The 20,181-nt window shown below is 36.6% G+C and overlaps 1 protein-coding gene across 13 annotated transcripts in view; it reads right to left on the reverse strand.

Annotated features, from left to right (window-relative positions):
* Positions 1-20,181, reverse strand: part of LOC148649414 (nck-associated protein 5-like) — a 263,578-nt gene that overhangs the window by 170,277 nt on the left and 73,120 nt on the right. For 2 of the 13 annotated variants that reach the window (XM_088606027.1, XM_088606028.1), the window contains exon 1: positions 18,439-18,610. The exons of 8 other annotated variants lie outside the window; for them this stretch is intronic. In XM_088606027.1, coding sequence (XP_088462153.1) covers positions 18,439-18,516 — 78 coding nt within the window. In that variant the 5' untranslated portion in view covers positions 18,517-18,610. Of the gene's footprint in view, positions 1-18,438; positions 18,624-20,181 lie in introns of those variants that run through there. 3 more of the 13 variants (XM_088606036.1, XM_088606041.1, XM_088606042.1) reach the window with 3 other exon arrangements.

The following is a 20,181-nucleotide window of genomic DNA, read 5'->3' on the forward strand; positions in this document are numbered from 1 at the left end:
AGAGGAAAGTCCATTGTGCCTTGCATGATTCGGCACATAAATACCCACACTGCCAAATCCCTGCATGTGATTTCGCTTTATACCCGAGCTCTCCCTAAGACTCCCAGACACAAAACTGTGGAGCGGTGCACATTGCAAAGGTTAGGATCGCAATGAATAATACCATCTATTTTTTAAAGCTGTTTCTTATCGAGACTAACCTGATTTTTATGGAAACTATTCTCCTGAATAATATTTAGCATGCCCATTGATGCCAGTGCCTGCTTAGTTACTATTCAAAAAAATAATCTTGTAGTATATTCTAGACTTCCATTTATGCCATGACCTACAAAAAGAAACATTAGCTTTGTGTGATCCGTTAAAATCCTGTTCATTTATTTAAAACAAAGCATGGGTTGATGTACTATACTGTCGCTCATACAGTACAGTGCAGTAAGTACATACTGTCCACTGCATAAAATGAAAACATTCAGTATTTGGGCCCGGAAAAAAATCTTTAATGTCAAGGCTACCAGAAAACTAACAACACTGATATATTCCCTTTCCTTGAAACAGCTCACATATAGTAGGTGTGTTACAGAATATAGATTACACGAATACAAGGGTAGCTTGTATTTCTGCCCCACAGTATTTCTTTGCTGAATGAAACTCATACAGTATATGGGTAAGGAGGCTTTGCATATCTGTAATTTTGACCCTGTATGTCAATACAAACCTTTACTCATTGATGCAGCTATCTGGTAACTAATCTCCAGTCCCCCGCTAATATCAGCGTCTTTAAGAACCCACTGTTAGCATCTGGATCCCTTTTGGTAATCTTTCAAAACATTCTAAAGTACATTCCACTGAAATGGCTTACTTCTTTAAACAAGTCACTCATTCATGTAATTGGAAAACAAGGGAAAAGCAGACCAATGTCAAAATATAGAAAAGTAAAATGCTCAGTAATAGATGTGGGATTTTTGAGGGGCAGGGTTTAGTTCAGAAATAGTATTTTATTTTATTAGATTTCCACGATAAATTCCCTCTAGTACATAAAAAGTTAGGATTAACCTTAGATTTTCTTTTATTTTGTAAACTAAATTAAATGCCTTATGTCTGCAAGAGCAAATGGAAAGCTTGAAAAAACATTGCTCTTTTTAGGCAGCAGTAGCTACACTGCGGCTCACAGGGGACTAATATCAGGTGTATTTAAACTAGGCGTGGTAGAAAAAATGAGACCAGACTTCTAAAGTAACAAATACCAAGACCTGAAATAACTCTCTATTTTCATGAAGAATGAAGGAAATGCTGCCACTATTGAATGGACCAATGTTATATGAGTGTGTACTGTATGCTGTGGTAATTTAGGTTACAGGCAATACAGGGCTTGGTCGAAAGACACCGCCCTCCGTAAGCCTACACAGTAAGAGTCTGAATATGTACTGTACAATACAAAATCAATCGGAAACAGTCAAGTTGGTTATTCTGTTATGCACAAAACTGCAATGTACTTCAAAAGATGACTGAAAGTTATTTCATGATTACGTTTTCATGATTCTACACAATTTGAAAGAAGCTTAAAATACACTAATACTGTATTAAGGACTGCTAAGGTAGACCAACACTTCTTTAAAGTGTCAGTGATACAGTTTTAAAATGATTAATACCTATTGTCTTCGTTGTCCACATACAGTACATGCCTTAGAAAATACATATAAAAGGGTTAAGTAGTGTTTTTGCTGTGGGGGATGGGACAGAGGTGAGACATTTACATTCCCACCCAAGAAATTTCCTTCAAGTCAAATTATTTCCCTGGGGCTGCACATACACAGTAGCAATACCTCAGACATTCTGAGAATAATTTTCTCAGGTCTACTCTCCAAACAAGCAAATATTTTCTAGCCCTTATCTGTAACCAATATATCTTAAACAATCTGAGAAAAGCGCTTTGTGGAAACAAGAAGTTTATTAAATCAACAATGACTTTTACACGGTTTTGAGATAAAATTGTCACTACCTCAGGGGCTAAAACTGTCTATATTAATGCTTTAACATTACTTTCTGTATTTGTTTCTGCTTTCCAATATGTCTGCACATCAATCAAATTCAGGTTTATTATGGTTTTGTTAATGTTTAAATTATTTAGTGATTAATTTATATAACTGTGGCTAGCTCAGTCCATATGTGGAACAGATGTTGAAACAAGCCACACATTCCAGAACTAGCTTACTGGCTGATTAAACATGATCCTCAGCACTCTGAGGTACAAAAAATAAAACAAGAAGAAAATACCTAAAAAAATCAGTTGAATTGAACGACACACAATATACTATAAACGGATATATGTATACTATATATACTATAAACGGATATATTTTTATTCTCATCTTTTATGCTATGCCATGTGAATAAATAAGTGCCTTTACTTACTTTTCATCAGAACACAAATCCTTGGTTCTAACACTATGTGTGTGGTTAGAGATTGATCAGCTGTTTAAATGGAGAGAGATATAGAGCACTAAAAGCTGATAACCTTTAGTCCAAAGTTATGAGGGGCTAAGCTAATTTTTCTTAGGGATTATAAAGTGCTGATCAGACACTTCTAAGTGGGGTGTAAGATGCGTGTGGGAAGATATTGGATGTACTGGACAGTTCTATGAATCTTCCCTAGTTAAAGAAGTACTGTAGTAACCCACCAAACACCCTAATTTTTCACTCCTTCAAGTGCTTATCGAAAATCAACACTTAAAAGTAAACAGAACTGATGTCCAGCTCTGATGTCCAGCTCAGGACGGAAAATGGTTTTCTGCATTTTCAAAAAGGTGTAAATAGATTTTAAACTTCTTGCCTTGAAAATAAAAAAAAACATAGGGTAAGGAGATGTGTACTGTAGGTGCACTTTTTACATGAACACTGATTAAAGATTGATGTCACATTTAAATTAATAACGAAAACCATCTAGTGCTTGGAAAAATCCAAAATGACTTTTAGTTTTCCAAAAATAAATACACTTTCTTTTAGAAGTTCTTAAAATAGCAATATTCACATTATCATATAGCTGCAGCTGGCTTGCATTTCTTTGCAATTCAAAGTGCTGAATTGATGGTGATTATACGCCTGAAGGTAAATGACAAATGGGAACTTGCCCAGGGGATAAAAAAAAATCTATCAACTGAACAGTTTGACAACTAAATAAAAAAGCAACTAAACATTTGGACAGCGTACTAATTCTAACCTTAATGTCTTGCTTCCTATCAACGCAGAAATGCTCATTTCATGACGGGGACTCTGTTACTACTGAAAAGCAAGGCACATTTGTACATTCCGGGCTTAAATAATATCCAAACAGGAAGAAAAAAAAATGGTTTGACTCTTACAGCCCTATATTTTAAAGATCATTTTCACTGACCTACAAAAAGAATTGTACAGAGCCATGTTCTATTCTGTAATTAATGTGCTAGTCATAGATAATCAAACCACATTTTCGGTAAGTGAGGGACACTGAGTAACTCCATTTTACACTTGAAATAGATTAAAATGGATTTTAAGCACTAAAAGGTAGAAAAACAATTCCAACTGAAGTCACCCATGATTCCATTAAAGAAAATCTATTTTAATGCTCAGAATTAAAGAGTTCATAACGTTTAATCCCAAACAGGAAAGCAGAGCAATTCATTACTGTTATACACTCTAGTAATGCATTTGCTACACAACACATTCAATATAATAAATTCCAGTGTCTCATAAATGTAAATTAAAGAGGCTTAGCCTACATTATGTCCTACAGACTAATTGGTACGCTCACATTTTCCAGTTACTGTTAGTACAATACACAATAAGAACAAATTAAAAACAAGTGTTTAAAACAAATCTATTCTAAAGTAAAAATAACTTAGCAGGAAACTCTCAAATGTTAAAACTTTTAACAGCATAATTCTTCAAATCAGCAAGATATAATAACAGGTTATACCCACTTGTAATTCTATTATTGAAAATGTCAACTATTACTACTACTAGTACTTTTTGCAATGATGTCTGTTTCAATAAATATTATACAATAAAACTGAATTCCTGTCCTTTAACATTTAAGATTTTAAATGCTATAACAGTAAACATTCATATACTTTGTTGTGAAGCAAGTTTACTTACAGCCTAGACTGATATTATAAACACCTCAAAATGCAGCCCTCACTGAGTTTTGAATTGATGTTAAATAGAAGAGTGAAATTTTGCATCACATTTATCAATTCTGAAACATACTACTGCTTAGATTTGTGTATCATCTTCTTTAAATTGTCAGAATTGTCAGGAAAATAGTGAGCCACTATGATACAGACGTTATTGAATCCAGAGAGCGGTTTAATAAAAAGTAGTCTTTCAACATTCTTTTCCTCCAAAAGAAAGCTCAAGTTAAATAAAGAAGGCAACAGTTAATAACTAGTCACTAACAGGTAAATTGTTTCAATTCTGCAGCAGAAGGAATTGCTATTGGTACTAGAAGTTAAAAAAATAATCAGTAATCCTCTAAACTGGACTGTGATTGCAAAGTATGGGTTTAAATACAGCTGAGCAGGCTGGCTTTCATTCAGATAAAAGTCTCTTATGCAAGACCTTGCAGGCTTGAATTTAATTGAGTTGGTAAAATCGGTACCAATCTGGGACAGGACACATTGGCCTGAATCCAAACCTGGAGTACTTTAAGTTTGGATGGCCTGAATTTTTTGGCAGTGACTTTATCCTTATGAGCTGAGGTAAATGAAAAACTTAATGCATACTAATTATTTCAATAAACCTGGCAGTATTGTTGCTGCCATATGACTGCAATGTCCTAAGAAATACAACATTATCAAATAATTATGGATAAACTCTACGTATTTAAAAACAAGCACAATCACTACCCATTTGCATTTGTACATAAACTAAAAAGCTCATAAGAGGCATACTGTATTATACTTTTCTTTTACTTTTTAAACATTGACTAATTCAAATATCTTTCTTCTTTAATCTCCCCATTCTGAGCATTCAAGAACAGAAATTTAGCATGAAAATACGGAAAAGGGTAAATCTAAATATGACTTGTGTGATGTTATTTGTACAAAAAGTCACTAAGCTAGCCATGTTGCTAGTTTAAAAACATGATCCACATGAAATGCGCAGGGAATCACATCGACCAAATGTCCACAAATGACATTCCTTGTTTATTCTCCGCAAGCCAAAAAGTCAAGGTACACAAATTCATAAACAAAGAAACACAGAATCACCTGGCTTGCATTCACAGGAGTCAAACCGACAGTGGTACTGTACTGTAGATGGCTCCAGCTCTGATATAAAAAAGACTAACCTAATCCTCTTTGAAAGACCCTTGAGATTCTTGAGCTGACCATCTCAAAGAGACAGGCTGTATTTCTAGGTAGTTGAATTGCGCACAGCTCAAGCTATTTTGCTTGCTACCTTTTCCACTGCAACAAAGACACCTGCTGTACTGTAGTTGTTTTAAAATAACAGGAGATTAACAGTCCCCCTTTTTATTCATGTCTTGTCAAATATAAGGAATTGTTGCTACAAGAAACTATAAAAGAAATAAAGGCACTTACAGTACATTAAGTAACACAAGTCAATGCCTAATATCCTTTCCTTTTTCTCTGCTGGAATAGAACAAACATTAAGAAGTTGAAAACTGCTCTACATTTTAAAAGGGTGCAAAGTAAAGGATGTAAATCATGACACATGAGTTCTGCCTTTAGCTGACAGGAACAAAAACATTCCTTCCAGATGTTGTGTATTTAAAGGCTTTGACATCACCTCTGGTTTGCATTATTGGCTAGTCCAGTTAACATCAACAGGCATGAGAGCTACATCATCTCTTGATAATAAAGAAGAGAGAGCTTTGACCCATGCTTTTATCTTTCTACAGATAATTCACATGCTTTTAAAGCTAAACTTTACAAGTGTCCCTTAGGTCAGACATTCTCATGATAAATGATTCATTAAGATCTGAATTTCTCCTCACCAGGAAAGTGGTTGTGAATTAATTTTCATGACCAATCTTTTACAGTACGTCTTCTTTTCTACCCATGTCTGGGCATGTCATCTTCATTTTTCAGTCTACTGCCTAACTTTGTTTTGGAGAAATATTTTCTTATGCTTTCTTAAGATTCAGGATTGCCTGCACTCAAAAGAAAATCTGAAGAACCCTATTTTTTAACAGAGTAATTTCTACCATGAATCCCAAGAGACTTTAAGACAGAACTACACATGCAACTTCAATCTACAAATGTTCAGAGCACACTGTGCTTACTAGGTCCACAGTAATTCAGCATTTCAAGCTAGATTTTGTTTATTACTTTTGAAAATCAGCCTTCAGAATGCTATCGTTATGTAGTTATAGTTATATTAGTTATAATTACCTATAGTAGTAACTATACAGTGCCTTGCAAAAGAATTCAAATGTTTTCACATGTTGTAACTTCAAAGCCTTCAGATGGCACTTCTCCACACATTCAAACCAAAATTAAAAAGAAAGAAGTGAACACATAATTAATGTGAATGAAAAATGGAAAAGACTTGGTTGCATCAGTATTTAAACCCAATGCTCTTGCAAAGGTAAAAAAATACTTTAAGGAGCCATATAATTAGTTGGCCTCCATCTGTGTACAATAATAGTGATTCTTGTGATTTCATAATAAAGACACCAGTCTTTTTTTAAGGCAGCAAATTTCAAGCAAAACCTTCACCCTGAAGACTAAAGATCTTTCAATGTAGGAATGAAGTTATCTTCAGAATCAAAGTCTCTAAACCTCACCAGCTACAGCTGCTGCCAGTGACTGCTGTCTAGGGAACGTTTTACACCAGTCTGCGCATTTTGAATGTAGCACTGTAACAATAACCAAGCACTAAACATCACGAAGACTTGGTTTCTTCAGCATTTTCCTGCTGTTTGCTTTTAATGTTGAAATTGGGTGAAACTGCAACAGAACTTAGAAAAATTAGAATGGCCCATCCTTGTGTTTAGTCTCAGGGCAGATTATGCATTTTGTCAGCACGCTGCTGTGAGACCAGTCAGACAGAATGAATACAGTAAATAAACACAGGAAGAGATGCAAGAGCTGACCTTTCTCAAGAATTCAAATACGCAAATTCTAGTTACAATGTACTATTTATAACGGTGCAGTTAAAAAATCCCAGGAATAAGAGCTAAAAATAAAAAAAAGCATCTCGAATTTAACAAACGTTAAGGAGACATGTTCTTCTGGAGCACTTGATGCAAAGGTTTGTTTCAAAAGAAGTATCCAGAACACAGTATATATATATAAGTTAAAATGTTTTAATATAATAATTCTGCTGTATTAGCCAGTTTCGGGTCCCTGACTAAAACAAATCAATGTTTTTCTTAGTAGAGGGAGCAGAGAACATTTGGTTAAAAATCTACATAGTGTAGGTGGATTATAAATTATTATTTTTATTTCATTTAAGTTTAACAAAATGAAGTACCGCACATTGGCTGATTTGATTGTTTTTTCCTTTCTGTATGGACAGATTTCTTTTTGCTTTATCTAGGCAACTGGCAAAGCATTCCTCACAAGTAGTTGGCAATTTGATTTCTTCAACTGTTTTTTTTTTCCAACTTAACAATTTTCAGCTTGGCTTCCATGTTCACCCACATATTAAATTGGAATCAGCACAAGAATCTCTCATCTGAAAGATAAACCTCTTTCAGGCCCTGCTCTCTAATCAGTGTACTACCACAGGTGGATCCTCAAAGTTTAGACAATGTTTGCAAGAAAGATGAAATTTAGATGTCATTTCGTGATGGATGCAGCTGCTGTTCCGCTGGGATTCGATCCCAAACACTCGCTGTTTCAGAGCAGAAACACTTCTGTCACAGGATAATTCCACACTGTCTCGGTTTTTAAGGCAGTGATGTCACTTTTTGTACCAGGCTCAGTACCACTGAACCCTGGTATAAATCCAACTTATTTTTGTGTACTTGAGATAGAATTACCCCTGCAGTACATTTAAAGACCATATGCGTACTATGTGGTCAAAAGAACAATATCCTACTTTAAAACGACACAAGTTTGCAGGCTTATGATAATGACTCAAATCATGTAGCATGAAGTGCATGTTCTTTTCATACAAGAAAGAAAACACAACGTTTCAGCTGTGGAGCCTTCTTCAGAAACGTTGTGTTTTCTTTCGTCTCTTTTCAGCATGGAATAAACCTATTACTTGTTCCTTTGCAGCCTATGCATGCTGACGCAGCTACCCCCCTGAACTACTTCAAGAGACAGTTAGTATATAGTACAGGAGGTATGAAAAGACAGATCTTTTCGTGACTGATGGCCCATATCTTAACATTAACCAAACCAGGCTTGCTTAAGGTCAGAGTAAAAAATATGCCAAGCAGCTGTAACACTGTGTTCTTCTAGCAGGGGTGCACCCACATGAGGGATCTTGAATGCTCTTGATAAACAGCCACAGAGACTAATAGGCGTCAATGTCATCGAAGTCACCAACTTGGCGCCCAGGTCTAGATGAACCACCATGACAGACATATCACCAAGATGCCAGTCTGCCAGTTTATCATTTATCATTCTGCTTAAGCAAGTGCCGAACCACCTGTGCACAAAATATGTCCCTTAGAAAATCAGCATAACAGTCTTATTTTAACACTGTGAGGCTTGTTATCCTGGTGCGAGAACAAGAGAAGATGAATATCTTAAACAGATCACAGAGTTTTGAATGACAGAATGATGTGTCAATAAAAAAGAAAGGCACCAACCCTATTTAGACGTTATGCTTTACAGGAATATATTCTAATCAGATGTACTGTAGTTTGGTACAAAGAAAACATGAGGTCAGATTTTAGTTTAGCATAATACGAGATTAAGGGAAAGAGATTATCTGGGATCTTTACTCTTAGTTAAAACCGTGAGTGCAACATCGTTTGTTCCTGCATATTTATTCTTAAAAGACTGACTAACAAGTAAAAAAAATAATTACACAATTCTCAAATTTATAATTAAAAAAGCATACTATATGTATACTCTGCATATGGAAGTACTGTAAATCTGAGCAATACCTTGTCTTCAGGTAATTTTACTTTAGAATATTTGCTAATATAGTTCAATGTGAACACTGCCCTTAGAATTTTCTAGGAGATTCCAAACATGAAGCATATTCTTGAACATCACAAGAGTTGAGTATTAAATGTGTATATTGGACAACTGATCAGCAGTAGAACTACTGTTTATGCTCATCTTAATCCAAATTATTTGTTAGACAAATAGCTCATTGTGACTGTCAACTCAACATGTTTGTCTTGTTGTTTTGAAGTCTTTTGTTTGAAAGCCTGTTGAGGCAAGGTTAGTTTCAAGCAGTCTGTACATAATCAAAGGATGTCAACAGAATTTAGTTTTTAGAACCAATGAAAATGCAATCCAAAAATAACAGTGTTTCGTTCCCCCAGGCAAGAGGAAGGCGTTTAAAATGTTCCACACAGAGAAGTTATTTCAGGTAAAGGACTTTAATCTTTTAAAAGAGATTTACTTTTGGACTGCAAGTATTGTACTGTCTTGAATAATTGCACTGATATGACCTTAATAGGATTCTGAATATATTTTGTTATCAGTATATTTTTAAAATACAGACATTACAAGTTGAATTGAATTTTTTTACACTTTATGTAAGAACAAATTGAAAAGGGATTTACAGTATATTTTCTATTGCCACATTTTCATCATGACAATCAAAACTTGGTTCATTCAGCATACAGTGTGTGAATTCATATTAACAGAGGGGATCAGCTGAAAATACTTATAAGCTGCGTGCAATTCACATTTGGTGGGGAATTGCAATATCCAAAATAAATTATTACATTGACAGTAATCCTTTTTTGAATATGTTTAACTATGCAAGCTGAAACAATTATGAACATTCCACAGAATCCTGCAGCATTAAAGAACATTATTACCATAAATATAAGTATGTCCTTCCAAGGAATTTTGAGGGGTTACATACTGCACTAATCTCATAAAGAAGAAGGAACACACTCTTAAATCTGTTTTTTTTTTATACAGGTTCAGCTATACAATACTATTTTTATAATTATGAAATAAACAAAATGTTATTAGGCTTATTTAAATGAATAGAACAGTAAGATAATAGATATAACACTTACTTACACAAAAGGTAGTCTGACATTTAAGATGACGATTTCCAATTTAATTTGTCGATTTCCAACAGTAAAGTATGTAAAGCAATTAGTACTGGCACACAATATATCAGAAAGGGTACAAACGTTTAGCAGGACAGTGGGTGTGATTGAAAGGTACTGTACGACAGGCAACAACCCACTTTCGCAATATTTTTTTCATCACTGGTGCCAATTCTCTGACTGTCACTGTAGAACATTGATAAACCCCTGTCAAAAAATAGCATTTAAACTTTTGTTCAATATTCACTCATTGCCTATTAACCTATTAATCCTTGCAAAACAGAACAGTAGCACTGTTCCACCTTGTTTCTAGATGACATTACTGAACAATGAACCTCTACTCACAATCCAGCTGTTTCTCCTCCATGTCTTACTTTCCATTTCACCTAAAGTAAATGTTAAAAGAGCTCTGCTTTGCAAAGCAACTCTTCTTAGAACTAAAAAAAACACGTGGCTTACGATTTGTATGATGTTAAAAATGCCTTGTTGATCTCAGCTACTTTTCTTTTAAAGAGTTTACATACTTTGACTTTAAAAAGCAAGATCACATGAAGTGCTGTTTTATCTGCATGGATCTGTCTTCCCTCTAACTGCACAAAATCTGCTCAGTCTGCTTTCTTTATGTTAGAGCTTAGTGCTGCTGATCACCTCAGGACCACTGCAAAAAATACCCTTTGTCACCAGTTCTGCATCAAATATTTTCAGCCCTAAATATCATCTGCTTGTCAGGGGCAGCAGTGCTTCATGGCAAAGGATAGGATTCTACTCACATCTCTGTCTAAAAGGCATCATATTCTTGCTGGTAAATTCCTTTCTATCTCAATGTCTAGGGTGATCTCAATGTAATCAAATGTTCTGTCTACGCTTCTATTACTCAAGAATGGGCTTATTGTATTCCCCTCACTGACAGTTTTAAGGGTCTTCCCTTGAGTCTGGAAACCACACACTTACAGTTCTAACACTGGTTGCCCATTACGTGAAGGAGTACAGGCATATACAATTTTGTACATTGTGATGGCACCATTCCCATTTTCATACAGCCTTACATACTGTACAGTATGCAGAGCAGACACCAGCTACCTGTAAATAATTGTAATATTCTTCCTCACAGCACTGCTCAAAAAGTCCTTTTAAAGCCACCACAATGCACTAGGAATGAAAGCTCCTGGCCTCGTGCACGGAGGCAGACTCGTGTGTTAGCTGGCTCTCCCCATGAGCTTTAATTCCAGCTTGTCTCTCCATCTGGTTACGGGCCAGCTGGTTGGCCAGATGGAGGTTACAGCACAGCATGATAGCCCAGTGACCACTACCACCATGTACAATGGTCAAAGGGTCAAAGGGTCCTCGACTTTCTACTTAACATTCAAGCATTTCACCTACAGGGTGGTTATTGGGTTTTGGCAGTAAAACATGCAAATAACAGTTAAGGCTATTATGAAGAGATTTAGTGAAACACTAAGTGCCACAAGCCTGTCGCTGTAAAGCTGATTTATACATAAGCAATCTCTTCATTCTTTACCAAGCTATTGGGCTTTATGAGGTGCTGTTAGATTGCGTGACATTGTTTTAATGGATATTTGAATGCTTAGCAGCATCTCTTTAGGTTCAGAACAGTTGTTTTAACCTTAAATTTTTCAATACCACTAGCATGTTTCTGGAACTGTTTTGAAACAAGAACAACACAGCACAGCACAAAGACAACCTCCAAGTTGTCTAATTTTGCACTGAAAAGCATATTTTAAAATATCTTTATCTTCCTTAATTGTGTATTTGTGATACAAATGGGAGACAATAAATTATACATTAATACTAATTGGAGTATTTAGCATCATTACAGATGCAAATGTCAACTGCTCCATTCTTTCTATCCTAGAATGTTTTATTGTTGGTTTATTACTCTCACAGTGTCACAGCAAGTCTACTCCAATAATCATCAGAAGTCACTGACAGATTTGATAGACAGCTCTTAATTTTAGTGCTGACATATGTCAAATGTTAAGCTCTCGTCTTCTTGACACTCCTCAACAATCACACTGAATTTAATGGAATCTCAGAGCTTTTTTCCCTACGTGCAAAACCTATCAAAATTTTTAGATTTCGATTTTTAGATTAGAGTTCTGAACAGTGAAGATAACATGCCTTCAGGTGTCACCCTTTATCAACTGCGAAACAAACCTGGTCTAAAGAAAAAAAAAAGAAATATTTAAATGTTAATTCTGTTGACATATGTCAGTGGTGCCTGAATCAAATCAACGATTGTTTCAAGCAGTACAGTATTTATTCACAGCCTCAGGCATTGTCACCATTAGATGATCGATCACCTTTTGAGGAAATAATATCATCAGCAGGTAATTGACGAGTATATCAAACATTGTGTCTTGCCGCACAAACATAAAAGCTTTTCATGAAACATTCATAGCGGAAAACATTTAGGTCTTCCTTGTGTGTAAAAATACTCGACTGATGAACTGCAGTCATCACAAGAGATCAGTACAAATGAACAAAGGGCCACTTTGTGCTGCATTATACATATTACATCACAGTGCTGCAGGCTTGTAGAAATATTTGCTCTTTAAACACATCAATATAGAAAGTTCATGTATAGTTTTATTACAAATGTTTTTGACAGGAAACATTAGCTCTGGAAACTTCTTTCATGTCATGAACCACTTACTCTGTGGGATGGGGTGGAGAAAACTCTATGTAATACAGTATGGTTTTCTCTTTAGTTAAGATATTACCCCTGCAAAATCTCAGGGTATATACAGATTTTACATGAGTAGATGTAGACAATTGAATGTAGCAAAGACGAAGGAACTGGTGATAGATTTCAGGAGGAAAAGGGTCAAACCTACTCCTGTCTACATCCATGGGAGTGGCATGGAGATAGTGGACTCATACAAGTACCTGGGAGAGCACATCGACGATAGACTGGAATGGTCTAAGAACATCGAGGTCATCTACAAGAAGGGTCAGAGCCGACTTTACTTCTTGAGGAGTCCCAGGTCCTTCAATGTACTGTATGTAGTAAGATGCTACATATGTTCTATCAGTCGGTTGTGGCCAGCGCCATTTTCTATGCGGTGGTATTCTGGGGCTCTGGGATTCTAACAGCAGGGGATTCTAACAGGCTGAACAAGCTCATCAGAAGAGCAAGCTCAGTCACTGGGTCTGGCCTGGACCCCCAGGAGGTAGTGGCTAAAAAGAGAATGGTGTCCAAACTAGAGGCCATCATGGACAACGTCTCCCATCCCTTCCATGACATGCTTGTGGAAATGAAGAGCACATTCAGCAATAGACTGATCCATCCACGGTGCGACAGGGGGCGCTACAGGAGGTCATTCTTGCCTTCTGCCATTAGACTGTACAACGCATCCACCTTGCGTCTGGGCAGAGGCAACATTGACAGTGACCTGTTTCTGGACTAAACAGTAAACTGATAAATCTGTTCTTTTTCTTTTTTCCGTTTACAACCGTTTTTGTGCAATATATGCCAGGGACTTGTGCAATATATTTATATTTATATTGTGCAATACAACGTTTTGTGTACTGTTCTGTTCTGGTTTGTTCTTTGTGTGTTCTGGACTGTGAGTAACTCTTCTTAGTGCACTTCTCACTGTACTGATTGTATTGTACGTATTGTATTATTATTATTGTATTATTTCGTTACACTGTTGCTGTGTTGTCTGTGTTAAGCTGCTGTTGCACTGCAATTTCCCTCTCGGGATCAATAAAGTATCTATCTATCTAGACAGAAGAAAAGAAATCTAGGATTGTGCTTTGTAGGAAGTACGACTATTGGTATATTACAATTTTAATGTATATGGAAAAGAATCCGATAGACACTTGCATTTATCTTGAAGCCATTTGTGATTGTATTTTCTGGCAAAACATTTTTGTAAAGACTTGTTATCAGAAGGCTGTGCGTTCAAATCCCAGATGGAGCACTGGGTACAAATTTAAGTCACTTCACAATAAAATGTTAATGGAAGGCTACCCAGGATCCATCTTGCTTGTTAAAGTTAATATGGCATATGAGTGAACCAAATAATTAAATATTTCCCAGGTTTTGCACAACTGAACATAGAGATGTTTACCTGATAAAAAAAATGAGATTTAAGAGGCTATAAATGCATAAATAGTAGTATCTACTGGTAAAGGGCACAATAAATACAGAACATATAAGAACCCAACACAAGTTCCTCTCCTCGGTGTACTGGAATTATCAAGCATTATGCTGAAATGAAAATAAACAACATTTCAGCTGTAGGAAGTCATTTTGGCCGCATTCTGATGTAAAAGACAGTTACTTTGCTCTGTGTGACTCGGACGCTTTCTGTCGTATCGACTCCACTTAATGGGTCAGTGATATTTAGTCACTGTTCTCATTATAGACGGGTTACACATTTCCAAAACATTCACAGCACCCCTCAGGCTTTGGCAAACTAAAACAGCAGAGGGGCAGGTGATCTTTTGTCTTGTTAAGAGAATGTCTTACAAGCTGAATGCTTTCCATGGTGTAGGCATCAGCAGGGACTGAACTGTGGTGAGCAAACAGGCTCTGATGGAACAAAGGGAACAACCTTTGTCATTTGTGGGATGCCCATCAAGTCACTTATTCAAATCACTTACAGTACTTACAGGATATATAAGACGTAATGACAGTTGTGATAAATTTCTAATCTTGTAGTCTTGTGTGATAAGCCTCACACAGTAGAGAAATAACACAAAAATCTATTTTCCATTCCGGTCATTTAAGCTAAATATGTGTGATCCATTTTTAAATTGATTGAAACCTCACAATCGGCATGTCAGCACTTAGTTTCTATGTGACTTAGAAAAGAAAATATGCATTTTGCAATAAACCTCTGAACAAAATTGAAAAAATAAACAAAATGTCAGAAAAAGATTTTGAAAAATCTAGTTCATTTAATGTTTTTTTTTATTCTCTGTGAAATATATCTGATCTTCTGATCTGCTTACTCTAGCAACTTTCAGTTTACCTTTTTGCTCAGAGACCAGGACTTCAATGAGGGTCAGTCAACGAGGATCACTCACTGCATGGTGTAAATACAGGGACTGCATGCCTCACATTTTTTCCAGGGGTTCCAGACTGGCAGATAAGAAAGAATTGGATCTGCAATCTCCTGATGGGTTTCCATTGTTACCAAGGAGTTTGATTTCTTTTATAATATTACTTATATTAGCTTCTTGCAGTGAAATAGTCTTTAAACTACATCCTATTAAGCATCAGAGTGCTCTCTTCTTAAACTCTGAGCTTTAAGTGAAGGTAAACTGAATTCCCCTTAAAATAAAAGCACAGAGAATCATTAGAAAATAGTGGTTTTTGGCACTGCTTTTATTTTTATATATTGCTCCTACATTTCAAACTCAAATAAAACCATGTAATATTTCTAATCCACCCTGTATACTGTAGTGTCCGCACGAAAGTTTATCATTGGGGCATTATACTGTATGTACTGTTAAATAAGCATACAACCCTGAAAACTGTGAGTCAACTGTACAGAAACATTCATCTTTCACAAACTCATCCTCGTTATTGTCTGTAATTCGAGACGATACTCTCTTGCAAACGTGAATTTAAGTGCAGACTATAAGCAGAAAAAGAAACGTTTCTCTTCTATTATTTATCTATTACTCATTACTAGTAAAACTTTATGGCCCAGATGTACTGCAATGACAATTCCGAAAAATGTATATTCTTGTTGATTGGGTTTATCCTATACCACTCCTTACAACATGTGCCTGTTTGAATGTTCCTATTACAGATGATCACAAGGGATACAATGGAAGTCCTGTAGTCAAAGTTCAGACCTTAAATTTTGAATCCGGGTCCTGTCAGTTTTAACAGGAGAGCTTATTCTCCCACATAAGATTGTTCTTTTTTGAACATTAACAGGTTTATCATACAGCTTCAACTTCTAAAGGACACAACAGGCAGTTCAGTGCCTTACAATCACAATACAATGTTTTCTTGCACCTAAACAGCAGTGAAAACCTTAAACCTTTTTGGCTTGGAAGTTTTGAGAGAATATTATTAAATAACTAAGTAATGAAAAATAAGTACAGAGTACAGAGTACATCTGTGGCCAGATATGAAAAGGGCTCCTGTGTTTGTGTTGGGCAAGAAGGGGATGGACATGACAGAGGTCAGAGAAGTGAGGCCCGTCTGACGTGGGACGTCTGATGATGGAACACAGGTAAAACTGTAAAGATTCTGTTGAGAGCAAATCGAGAACCGTGTTTTTTTCTTTTTACATTCTGTGTTTTTCTTTACTGAACACTACAAATCGAATAAGTCGATCCAGCTTATTCAAGCAGTTCGCTTCGCTGTAACAACTGGAAGAAAGACATACCCAATCTATCAACATTTCTGTATTCCTTCCTGTTGAGTTCCAGGCCTCAACATCACTAACCATGTTTTTTTTTAATTCTATCTCTCATTCTCTCCAGAAAGGCCCGGTGGCTCAGGACAGCTAGAAACTAATTAGGGTTGCCCTCTTAATAATACAGAAACATTATGCGCACCTGCTCACTGCAGGAATATTTTTAAGTGTGTGTCCACGTAAGGCAGGTTATTGCTACAGTGAGAAGAAAATTAGCAGCTGTCATGGAGGAAAGAAGACGGCAGGCAGCTCCCAGATAATACAGCACATACATTATGAATGCAACTTGGAGAGTTTAAGTGAATTTAACAAAGTAAATGTGTCTTCTTGTGATTCTGATCATAAATCATTCTATACAATAAAATCGGAGTGAGCATTCTCAACTCTGAATGAGGGAGGAGAGAGAACTGGCGTGAGCGATCATTCACCTCGCAGGCTAAGAAGCGGATGTGGTGTGGGTACCAAGCCCTGCCTGGCCTCGCCACTCGCCTGCTCAGGCAGGGGCACAGGGCAGTGACACGGCACACAGCCCCCTTGTCAGACAAGCGCATACAGTAGTTCCCCCAGGATCACCCGGCAAGCCCAAAACCGCCAGCAGGGAAGTGAAGCAGCTTTCTACTCCATGAAAAAAACAACACATTTCACACACCCAAAAGACACATTCTTACAAAAATCATCTAGAAATAAAATAAAGGAAGGGTCAGATTACAGATCCTGGCTTTGCACAGTCTCCATGCCCTGCCCCACGCAGCCATAACCAGAGGACACGATGGAAAACTACTGTACATTGGAATGCATTTCAAACTAAGAATCAGGAGCACTTTTTTTACCCAAGGGGTCACAGAACAGTGGGTTGGGCAGCTACTAGAACTGAAAGTCGTGAGAAAATATCATAAGAGATCGGAGGAGCGAAAAGGTCATGGTCACCTGGTAACCACAGTACATCTTTCAAGGGATGTCATAACATCTATGGTTTACACATGCTGCAGAAAAGATCTCCAATATATGGTCTACAATGCAATCCTATCAGATTAATAAAAGTAAAAAATCATAATTTATTCAGAGATCACCTACACAGTCCTAAATCTATGTAATATATAATTCATTTTACGCCATTTCCATGAATCATCTCAACCACAAATGGAATGCTTAAAAATATTGAACAAGATCCTTACTGTTGGCTTTAATCATCCATCAATAATACATTTTAATCATCCAGGGAAATAATTCAGAGCAAAGCTCTCTCTTTGTTTTTTGGCTGAGACTATTTAAAATGGTACTGAAAGAGATGCCACAAATAATAATTCCTCTGCCTCTCTAGACTGAAAGTGTGTCAAACCCAGAAAAACAAATGCCATTATATGAACAAACTATTTAATCCTCAAATGGAAATAAGCAGACTGTATAAATTCCTGTCGTTAGGTCTCTGCACTTCTTAGATTTGGAATGGTGCAATGTTGGGTCACTAAGAACTATTTACTGTAGAATAAAAAATGTTTATAATCCAGACAAAATATGTTTTTCCAGTAAATGCAAGGTAGGGTCTATACCTTGAAAAGGCTAATAGAAGGCATTTAACTAAACATGAAAGCAGAACAGGGGTTGTAGTGCTGGGATTATTCTCTGACACATAAGGCATTCAGAGAATGGTCAATCTTTTATATTTTTCTTAAGAATCAGTGGGTCAGGGACTTGCTGAGCACTATCTGATTATTCCCTTCATTTTTGCAGTGTTTCTTCCTGAAAGCAGCAGGTGGGAGGAGAGAATTCGCCGGAGCCACAGAGTCAGAAACACTGCCAATACGGAATATTCTGGGAATAAAATTCACTTACCAGCAGAAGCTGAAGCAGTGGTATAGTGCATATTCGTCCACAAATGGAGACAACAGCCTGGTCTCCAAAATGGCTCATTGCAGCAGTCACCTTTTCCCTGTTTTATCCCTCTTTTCCTTAGCCCTGCTGCAGCGTGTGAAGATGCCAGTGCTGGAATGATGCAGGAAGCCTGCCACTTGCTAAGGTCCCCTAGCCTGAGTGCTTAATCTCTTCCGCTCCTTGTCAATATTTAACTAGTTTGTCAAGTTGGATTAAATCACCTGTTCTAAATCCCCCCAGCAGCCGTTTGAGCAGAATGCTGTGTGCTGGCGTCTACATTAAAAATTAACACATACCAACACAGCAAAGCACCCAGTCCTGCAATATCCTGAGAGTTGCTACACAATTCTGTTCCTTAAACTATAATTGTGCTACAATGGCAAATTCCGAAGATCACTGTATGCTCTGCAGCATTAATACAGTATAAATGACTGTCAATATGTTAATACATTCTGACAGGATTAAACAAGCATAGAATTAAACTAATTGCTACTGAACAGGTTGAGAAAGAAGGATGGATGTCTTAATCAGTAGTTGCATTCAAAGTTCCCTTTGCTAGAAATAAGCACTTTAAACAACATTGTGCTTTATATGAAAGAAATGTTTTGCTTATGCTTGCATTTTGAAATGTCAATTTTTATAATACAAAAATGAAAATTAAATATAAAACACAATTTGCATACACTGTATTTAGAGTATAGAGAATCGTTTCTTATTTCTGGTATTACATTTGGTCATCTTCAGTTTGTAATCCATGATAAATTCAAATCAAGTCAATGTTGTGATCCTTAAAGCATTCAAATGTTTTACAGGACAACCAAGGAAAGAAAACCAGGATATACAAACCTACATTCTAAAAAAGACAGTTGCTTTCAATCTTCCAGAACGTCAGCGATACAAAAGCTGCTGTACAGAGGGTACCTTACATTCATCTATCTTTAGAGGATGTGTAAGAGGTGGAAAAGTAATCTCAGAAGATTCCATTCTTGAAGAGAGGTACTCCAGCCACAATAAAGACCATGCAGGCTCACATCATTACCTTGTTCTAGACAGAACACACTGGCTGCCACTGTTGCCTATGGAAACACTTAGTGTACCTGGCCATTCCATCAAAGCCACTTTAATGTCGATACAATATTTCAGTCAAATCAGTAGGTAATGTTACAAGAAAGGTATTTTTCAGCTGTGTTATAGACTTGATGGCTATTGAGCGCGAGTGCATTTTTCTAGAAAAATTGTTTGGTCAAAAATATACAGAAGTCAAAACAGCTTCCTTCCTACTTAATATGCCCTGTGTTTGGACAGCCTGACCAGCCTCGGAGGAGACGGCCATTAGCAGCTTCGCTGCCTGAGCATGAATGAATTCACACTTACTGCAATGGTATTTCTATGTCAGTGTTCCATGCAATAGTAATACATTTGTAATGTAATAAATGTTCACCTCTATTTATTTACTTAGAACCTGGGCTGAAACCTACACTTGCAAGCTTTGCTGTTTGCCTCATTGCAGAGGTCTGTAACTCTGATCCCAGAGAGATACAGTCTTCCAGGTTTGAATGGTTCCAGTACAGACCTGGAAAATGTTAAATTGAACTAATTAAGCAAATAATTGGTTCAATTAAGTCACTGCTGATTTGTTTTGATGGTGGGAACCACATGCATTTTTCAATTTGTTTTGTTCATACATTAAAATTGTGCACTGTA

Source organism: Lepisosteus platostomus, chromosome 14 (assembly GCF_059453375.1).
Source record: "Lepisosteus platostomus isolate fLepPlt1 chromosome 14, fLepPlt1.hap1, whole genome shotgun sequence".
NCBI lineage: Eukaryota > Metazoa > Chordata > Actinopteri > Semionotiformes > Lepisosteidae > Lepisosteus > Lepisosteus platostomus.